Source organism: Myotis brandtii, unplaced genomic scaffold (assembly GCF_000412655.1).
Source record: "Myotis brandtii unplaced genomic scaffold, ASM41265v1 scaffold133, whole genome shotgun sequence".
NCBI classification, from domain to species: Eukaryota; Metazoa; Chordata; class Mammalia; order Chiroptera; family Vespertilionidae; genus Myotis; species Myotis brandtii.
The window spans coordinates 1644222-1654333 of record NW_005354718.1 but is presented as its reverse complement, the minus strand read 5'-3'; the positions used below and the strand labels follow the sequence as shown (position 1 = coordinate 1654333).

At 42.4% G+C, this 10112-nt stretch overlaps 1 protein-coding gene across 1 annotated transcript in view; it reads right to left on the bottom strand.

Moving 5' to 3' along the window:
- The window catches only part of CASC5 (cancer susceptibility candidate 5), a 72357-nt gene that overhangs the window by 47214 nt on the left and 15031 nt on the right, over nucleotides 1-10112 (bottom strand). The window contains 1 exon segment of the mRNA XM_014534789.1: nucleotides 920-981. Within this exon segment, the coding sequence (XP_014390275.1) occupies nucleotides 920-981 (62 nt within the window).

Below are 10112 nucleotides of genomic sequence, written 5' to 3'. Positions count from 1 at the left end.
TGGGGGGGGGTGGGGAGGGTGCGGGGAATTGAGACAATCAGAGAAATGTGAACATTGACCAGATATTTGATATCATGGAATTACTGTTGGCTTTCTAAAAGACGTAATAATAGCATTATTAATAGGTTCTTTAAAAATATTTTGTCTTTTAAAGACATAACTAATGAAATACATCTGGGATTCACATGAAAATAATTCAGTAGGAGGGGAAAGGGAACTAAGTGGGGGTGTAGTGAAACAAGAGTGGCCATAGTTGACACTGTAGCTGAAAATGAATACTTGAGTTTTCATGATACTATTTTCTCTATGTTATAACTTTTAATCATAAAATAGAAGGGGAAAAAAGGAAGAGTAAATTGGAAGTCTTTTTTCTTAAACTTCCCATAACCTTTTTTTATACCTCCACTTCCTTTAGAGTTGTGTGTGTAACCCAGACCTTTGCACCATCTCTCTCAGTAGTAAAACTTAGTAGTTTTATTCCTAACTTTAGAGGGAACACTTTCAATGTTTTCCTTTTAAGTATATTTTTATTGATTTCAGAGAGGAAGGGAAAGAGAGAGAGAGAGAGAGAGAGAGAGAGAGAGAGAGAGAAACATCAATGATGAGAGAGAATCATTGATCGGCTGCCTCCTGCATACTCCACACTGGGGACCGAACCTGCAATCCTGGCATGTGCTCTTGACCAGAATCAAACCCCGGACCCTTCAGTCTGCAGGCTGACGCTCTATCCACTGAGCCAAACCAGCTAGGGCTCAATGTTTTTCTTTTAAGCATAATGCTAAATAACAACCTCTCAAATAACAATTCTCTAATGCTTATCTAATAGAAACACAGGTTATCTAAGTCAGCAGTAACATATTTAGTTTGACACACAATAAAGCATTACTGTCATTTAAAATTATTTCTCCTTTCAACTTACTTTATAGTATCTGCAAAGCTGACTCGGCGAGAGCTTTTCTTATTTCTCGAAGCATTGGGTTCCTAAGGGCAGAGAATATTTGGTATGATTCTTAATGAAACCACTGTTAATTAGGTCTCCAGAGTACTACATATAGACCAAGTCTTATTCTGAAATAATTTTATATTATTATTAATTTTTATTATTAGTCTCCAAGATATCCCAATGTAGAAACACTTAATAAACACGAATATAATTTTCAATGTGAATGACACTAAGTATAGTGACATAAACAACATATATTTAAGGAGATACAGCCCCTTATCTTCTCTCTCTTTTAAGTGAATGGCTATTTTACTATCAAGAAAAAAGACAAAGGATAAAGCAAATGATATGTTGCCTATTATGGTAACCTTACTATACTATTTTGAAGATTTAAAACAATTTAATTGTAGTAAAATACACATAAATAAAACTTACCACCTTTACCATTTTGAACATGTATTTTTATTTTATTGTGGTAAGAACACTCTACAAGAAATCTACCCTCTGAACAGATTTCTAAAGGCACAGTACGATATTGTTAACTATAGGCAGTATTGTACAGATCTCTAGAACATATTCATCTTGCATAATTGAAATTTTATACTTGTTGATTAGCAACTCCCCATTTCCCCATCCTCTCTGCCCCTGGCAACCAATTATCCTTTTGCTCTCTGCTTTAATGAGTTTGACTATTTTAGATACCTCAAGTAAGTGGAATCATATAGTATTTGTCCTTCTGTGACTGGCTTATTTCACTTAGCATAATGTACTCAAGTATCTTAACCATTTTTAAGTGTACAGTTCAGTTAGGTGTATCTAGGTTGCTATGCAACCAATCTCCAGAACTCTTTTCATCTTGCAAAACTGAAATTCTATATCCATTAAACAATTCCCCTAACCTTTCCATAGCCAGCATTCTATTTTCTGTCTCTATGAATTTGCATATCACCTTCCCCAGCTTCTGCCCCAACTGAATTTTCTTTCTCTACTCTATACTCTAGGTACTTCACAAGTGGAATCATAAAAGTTTTTTTTTCCTTTTGTGCCTGGTTTATTTCACTTAGCACAATGGTTTCAAGATTATTTTTAATTGATTTTTTTTAAGAAAGAGGGAGAGGAAAAAAATCAATTGATTTAATTGATTTTTTTAAGAAAGAGGGAGAGGAAAAAAAATGGATGTGCTCGGCTGCCTTCTGCACACCCCTTACCATGGATCAAACCCGCAACCAGGGAATGTGCACTGACAGGGACTCGAACCAACAAGCACTCAGTGCACAGGGTGATGCCCAACCAACTAAGCTACACCGGCCAGGGCCAGAATCCCCTTCTTTTTTAAGGTTGAATAATGATCCATTGATACAAAATTTTGTTTATCCATTCATCAGTCGATGGACACTGGGTGCTTCCTCCCTCTGACTATTGTGAGTAACGATGCTATGAACAGGGGTGTACATTTCTTAAGATCCTTCTTTCAATTCTTTTGAGTATATACTCAGAAGTGGAATTGCTAGATCATATGGTAATTCTATTATTTTTTTAGGAATTGCAATACTGTTTTTTCCATAGCAGCTGCACCATTTTACATTCCCACGACAGGACACAAAGGTTCTAATTACTCCACATACCAGCCAACATTGTTATTTTCTAAGTTTTTGATGGTAGTCATTCTAATGGGTATGAGGTGACATCTCATTGTGGTTATAATATGCATTTCACTAATAATTAGTGATGTTGAGCATCTTTCATTATAATATACAGTTTTTACTTTTCCTCATATTCCTTAACAAGAGCAAACATTTTTACTCTCATGGATACCAAACACATAAAGCAAGACAGAGAAACACACAACATCCACAGATAATTTTACAGCGATAATTCTGAATACCTGAATATCTGAACATAAGTCTTATTATAACAAAGAATCAGGAATGTTCATCCTGGCAGATGCTATAGGTGACCTCAAGCTTAATATGATAATAATACTGACACAGTAAATAAATACTGGGACTAATAAATATTGGGACTAAAAGAGATTAATACCTTTCTTTTTTTTTTTCTTTTTTCTACAACTTTAACATCTGTCTTTTTATGCTAGAAAGGCTTTCTTTACAGAAGTCTTTGAAGATCTAAAGTGAAGTTTTCTGCATGAAAAAAAGAATGTGTGACAAGCAACTTATCACCTAAGGCAGTTCCCTCAGAACTGATCTTCAAAATGCAAACTGCACTCTCCTCAGTATTTTTGGAAAGCATTGTGGATCTAGGCAGTGTGGTCTTACACAGACTAGATCTACATTCCTCCAAAGGTACTTATATTCACTTCTTTCTTCACCGGCTGTAATCTCTGTAAACTAACTTTGATTAGTTCTATCAGAAGAGACAGGAAGGGAAATTGCTAGACTATTTCAAGTCTTCAATGGCTGGGGCTTTCTACTGCTCTTCAACAGTATTCTCAGATCCAAATACTAGCATATTTCTTTCTAAAAAAGAAAAACAAATTTGTGTGGTATATTTGAAATAAGATTAGAGCTCTAATTTGAAGTCTGTTACTAAGTAGGTGTGTGGGCTTAGACAAAACATTTAACTTCTCTGGATCTCATATTTCTCATCTACAAAATGGGAAAAAAATAGATTCAAGATGACTCTGGTTTCTCTTTAGATGGCATAAATCTTTTTTGCCTTTTACTGAAGATTTCCATGGAGAGGAACAACAACAAAAAAGATTACTGGTGAGGTCCTATTGATTTTATAGCTCTATGAATCTATGAATCTGTCATTTAATCATTTAACGTTCATTAAAAACATTTTTTTGTCCTGACCAGTATGGCTAAGTGGTTGGAATGTCAGCCCATGCACTGAAGGGTTGAAGGTTCAATTCCCAGTCAAGGGCATGTACCTGGATTGCAAAGGAATCCCTCACATGCGGGAGGCAACCAAACGATGTGTCTCACATCAATGTCTGTCTGTCTGTCTATCTGTCTGTCTGTCTGTGTCTCTCTCTCTCCTTTCCCCCTCCCTCCCTTACTTCCTCTCTCTCTAAAAAAAAAAAAAAAAAAAAATCATTGAAAAATATATCCGCAGGTGAGGATTAACCAAAAACAAAACAAAAAAACAAAACATTTTCTTAAAAGGGGGTGAGGGGTAGGTAGGAGAGGATAGAGGAGGAAGGAAACTTGACTTGGGGTGGTGAACACACAATACAATCTACAGATGATGTATTATTTATGTATTATAGAATTATACCCCTGAAACCTATATAATTTTATTAACCAATGTCACCCCAATAAATTAAATAAAAAACAAAATAAACAAAAACACATTTTAAAAAAATACACACATTCTAGCCAGGCCAGTGTGGTTCAATGGTTGAGCACTAACCCATGCACCAAGAGGTCACTGGTTAAATTTCAAACAAGGCACATGTGGTTTTGGGTTCAATCCCCAGCAAGGGGCATGCAGGACGCAGCCAATTGATGTTGATGTTTCTCTCTCATCGATGTTTTTATCTCTCTCCCCCTCTCCCTTCCCCCCTCTCTAAAATCAATTTAGCCCTAGCCAGTTTGGCTCGGTGGATAGAGCATTGGCCTGCAGAACAAAGGGTCCCAGGTTGGATTCTGGTCAAGGGCACATACATTGGTTGCAGGCTCCTCCCCAGCCCAGGCCCTGGTCAGGGCTCGTGCAGGAGGCAACTCAATCAGTGTGTTTCTCTCACATTGATGTTTCTCTCTGTCTTTCCCTCTCTCTTCCACTCTCCCTAAAAATCAATGGAAAAATATCCTCAGGTGAGGATTTAAAAAAATAAATAAACATATTTAGAAATATACACACATTCTAGATCCCATGCTGAGTGATAGAAAAATAGTGGTAAAGAATACAGTCCTGCCCTGGCCAGTTTTGCTCAGTGGATAGAGCATCAGCCTGTAGACTGAAGGGTCCCGGGTTTGATTCCGGTCAAGGGCACATGTCCGGGTTGTGGGCTCGGTCCCCAGTGGGGGGTGTGCAGGAGCAGCTGATCGATGGTTCTCTCTCATCATTGATGTTTCTATCTCTCTCTTCCTCTCCCTTCCTCTCTGAAATCAATAAAAATATATTTTTTAAAAAAAAATACAGTCCTACTCTACTAGGAATTAATGGTGAAACTGACATTTTTTAGAAGTTATTTTATTTTTTAATATATTTTTATTGGTTTCAGAGATGAAGGTAGAGGGAGAGAGAGAAAGATAGAAACATCAACAATGAGAGAGAACTATTGATCGGCTGCCTCCTGCACGCCCCCTATTGGGGATCAAGCCCGCAACCCAGGCATGTGCTCTTGATTGGAATCGAACCTGGGACCCTTCAGTCTGCAGGCCAACACTCTATCCACTGAGCCAAACCAGCCAGGATGAAACTGAGATTTTTAAAACAAAAAATCCATACAAACATAAAACTCAAAATATGGCAAGTGATAAGAAGGAAAACTACATAAAAAACTAATTTAGCCTGAGAATGAGGGAAGATCTCTTTCAGAGAGTATATTCAAGTTGAAACCTAAACTTTATTTGTATAAGTATTATTTGTCCGATGAAGGGTTGGGAACAGGGAAAGCATTCTAGGCAGAATATGTACAGGAGCTCTAATGCAGAAAAAAGCTTAATGTATTTGAAAAATAGAAAGATTGGACATCAATAAAAAGAAAAAACAACCTATTGTATGGAAGAACACATTTGCCAATGATACATCTGATAAGAGGTTACTATCCAAAATTTGTAAAGAACTCATACAACTCAACACCAAAAATATAAAATCCAATTAAAAAATGGGCAGAAGACCTGAATAGACACTTCTCCAAAGAGGGCATACGATGGCTAATAGACATATGAAAAGATGCTCAAAATCATCTAGAGAAAGGCAAATTAAAACCACAATGAATCATCACCTCACACCTGTCAGAATGGCTATCATCAATAAATCCACAAACAAGTGTTGGCAAGGATAAGGAGAAAAGGGAACTCTCATGCACTGTTGGTGGGGATGCAGATTGGTGCAGCCACTATGGAAAACAGTATGAAGTTTCCTCAAAAAGTTAAAAACGACCCTAGCTGGTTTGGCTCAGTGGATACAGCGTCAACCTGCGACTAAAGGGTCCCAGGTTCGATTCTGGTCAAGGGCACATGCCCGGGTTGCAGGCTCGATCCCCAGTGGGGGGCATGCAGGAGGCAGCCAATCAATGATCCTCTCTCATCATTGATGTTTCTATCTCTCCCTCTTCCTTCCTCTCTGAAATTAATAAAAATATATATTTTTTAAAAAGTTAAAAATGGAACTGCCTTATGACCCAGCAATTCCATTTCTGAGTATATCTCCAAAGAAACTCAAAACACTAATTCAAAAGAATATATGCACCACTGTGTTCATCGCAGCATTATTTATAACTAGAGGCCCGATGCACAAAATATGTGCAAGAGTAGGCCTTCACAGCCGTGGCTGCCTCGGCCCTTGCAGCCCTGGCTTCATCCGGAAGGTCATCGGATGGTTGATCCACTGTTCAGTCGTTTGGTCAATTTGCATATTACGCTTTTATTATTATAGAACAGTGATGGCAAACCTTTTGAGCTCGGCGTGTCAGCATTTTGAAAAACCCTATGTCAGCATTTTGGAAAACCCTAACTTAACTCTGGTGCCGTGTCACATATAGAAATTTTTTGATATTTGCAACCATAGTAAAACAAAGACTTATATTTTTGATATTTATTTTATATATTTAAATGCCATTTAACAAAGAAAAATCAACCAAAAAAATGAGTTCGCGTGTCACCTCTGACACACGTGTCATAGGTTCGCCATCACTGTTATAGAAGATAGTCAAGATATGGAAGCAACCCAAGAGCCCATCAATAGATGAGTGTATAAAAAAGCTGTGGTATGCCCTGGCCAGTGGTTAGAGCATCATCCCACAGACCAAAGGGTCTTGGGTTCAATTCCTGGTCAAGGGCATGAACCTCGGTTGCAGGCTCAATCCCCAGCCCCAGTTGGGGTGTGTGCGGGAGACAACCAATCGATATGTCTCTCTCTCATTGCTGTTTTGCTCCCCCTCCTCCTTCCCATCCATTCTGTCTAAAAAGAAATCACTGGAAATCCTCAGGTGAGGATTAATAAACAAACAAGCAAGCAAGCAAGCTATGGAATAGCACTCAGCAATAAAAAAGAATGAAATCTTACCATTTGTGACAGAATGGATGGACCTGGAGGGTATTTTGCTTAGTGAAATAAGTCAGACACAGAAAGACAAATACCATATGATTTCACTTATATGTAAAATCTAAAGAACAAAACGAATAAACAAACAAAACAGAAACAGACTCACAAATACAGAGAACAGATTGATGGTTGCCAGGGGATAGGCATTGAGGAACTGGGTGAAAAATGAAGGAATTAAGAATTACTGGTAGTTACAAAACAGTCACAGAGATGTAAAGTACAGCATAGGGAATCTATGTATATAAAAGCCTAAGCGACCGAATGATGGGTCAACTGGTTGCTATGATGTGCACCGAACACCAGGGGACAGATGCTCAATGCAGGAGCTGCCCCCTGGTGGTCAGGACGCTCTCACAGTCAACTTCCTGTGGCTGGCCAACATCCCGTGGTCACTCCCCCCAGCCGACCAGCCTGCCATGGTCCCTCCCCGCACCTGGCCGGCCCCGATCAGCCCCGATCAGAACTGGGTGAGATGGCCCAATTGGCCCCGATCTCCTGCCAGGCCTAGGGACCCCACCTGTGCACGAATTTGTGCACCAGGCCTCTAGTCCTATATAATAAAAGCCTACGTGGCATCACGCCCTTGCACGACGTCCTCGCGCAACATCGTCACAAGATGGCCGCCACAAGATGGCCATGCACACAGCGGAGGTGGGGCCCAGTGGCCACTCCACACAGTGAGGCCTGGGGGTCCTGCAGCTCTGCGTGGCGTGGAAGAGGTCAGTCCTGGCGGAGGAGGCAGGTCGCAGCAGGGGAGAGCAGTTGGGGGCCATCAGGACGGCAGGGGAGGGCAGTTGTGGGCTATCAGGCCGGCAGGGGAGGGCAATTGTGGGCGATCAGGCCAGCAGGAGAGGGCAGTTGGAGGCGATCAGGCCGGCAGGGGAGCAGTTAGGCATCAATCAGCCCGGCAGGGGAGTGGTTAGGGGGCGATCAGGCTGGCAGGCAGGAGAGTGGTTAGGAGCCAGCGGTCCCGGATTGTGAGAGGGATGTCCAACATCCACCGAGGGGTCCCAGATTGGAGAGGGTGCAGGCCAGGTTGAGGAACAGGGGCCAGGGAGGGGAACAGCCCCCCCCCCCCCCCCCCGTGCACCAATTTCATGCACTGGGGCTCTAGTACAGTCAATAATATTGTAATAACTATGGATGGTGCCAGGTGGGTACTAAAAATATCAGGGGGAGCACTTTGTGAACTTTATGATTGTCAAAGCACTGTGCTGTACATCTGATACAAAATAATACTGAATGTAAACTGTAATAAAAAAAAGAACAAGAGCCGGTCTAGCTCAGTGGATAGAGCATTGGCCTGTGGACTGAAGGGTCCCAGGTTTAATTCCGGTCAAGGGCACATGCCCGGGTTGCGGGCTCGATTTCCAATAGGGGGCATGCAGGAGGCAGCCGATCAGTGATTCTCTCCCATCACTGATGTTTCTATCTTTCTCTCTCCCTCTCCCTTCATCTCTGAAATCAATAAAAAATCCTATATAATAATAGGCTAATATGCAAATTGTTCCCGACTGAGTTCGACTGGGAGTTAAAACAGGAGTTCGACCAGAGGGCAGGGCCAGCCGGCCAACCGCCCGTGCATGAATTCATGCACTGGGCCTCTGGTCCTATATAATAAAAGCCTAATATGCTAAGTGTCCAGTCGTCCAGTGACTGGTCGACTGTTCAACCAATCAAAGCATAATATGCTAATGATATGCTAAGGCTGCTCAATCGCTTGCTATGATGTGCACTGACCACCAGGGGGCAGACAGTTGACCAGTCAACCAGTTGCCATGATGTGCACTGACTACCAGGGGTAGATGCACCCGACCAGTAGGTTAGCTTGCTGCTGGGGTCCGGCCAATCGGGACTGAGCAAGATGGGCTAGACATGCCCTGGAGCCCTCCTGCGGTCTTCCTTGGCTGGCCAACCTCCCGCATCCCGCCCCGGCCAGCTGGCCCCGATTGGCCCCAATTGGGACTGGGCAAGACAGGGCCAGACACACCCTGGAGCCCTCCCAAGGTCCCTCCCCAGCCCCAATCGTGCACTGGTGGGGTCCCTTGACCTGGTCTGTGCCCTCTCGCAATCTGGGAATCTTCGGAGGGTGTCGGTGAGCCGGTTTAGGCCTGATCCTGCAGGCCACTCCCCTTGGGAGGGCACCAGACCCAGGGGTCACAGCTGGCAAGTGCTGCTGCAGCAGTGTGAGTCTCTCCCCATCGGGACTGATTGGGCGCGAGCCTGCGGCAGGCGCAGTGGGGCCAGGATGAGCGGGAGCAGCAGGTAGGAGCTGCAGGCGGTGTTGGACTGCGGGTTTCGGCCTGATCCCCGCAGGCCACCCCGAGGGACCCCACCCACGCACAAATTCGTGCACCGGGCCTCTAGTATATATATTAAAAAAAGGAAACCCAAAACACTAATTGAAAAGATTTTTTTTAAAGTGAAAGTAAAAAAAAGGAAGAAAGATTAAAGAGGCCAAAGTAGAATGAGACTCAGAATTATATGTTCTCCAAAACTATTTGCATTGCATCCATCAACAAAATGTACTAGAAGCCATTATTTACTGAGCACAATATTTTTGTTTTTTTCCAGAGAGGACAGGGGAGAGAGAGGGAGAGAGTAGAAACATCATTAATGACAAAGAATCACTGATCAGCTGCCTCCCGCACGCCCCCTACTGGGTATCAAGCCTGGAACCCAGGAATGGAATCTGACCAGGAATGGAACCATGACCTCCTGATTCATAGGTCAACAACACTCAATCACTGAGCCATGCCAGCCAGGCTGGGCACAATATATTTAAAAAACACATGATAGCCCTGACCGGTTTGGCTCAGCGGATAGAGCGTCGGCCTGTGGACTGAAGGGTCCCAGGTTCGATTCCCGTCAAGGGCATGTACCTTGGTTGCTGGCACATCTCCAGTAGGGGGTGTGCAGGAGGCAGCTGATC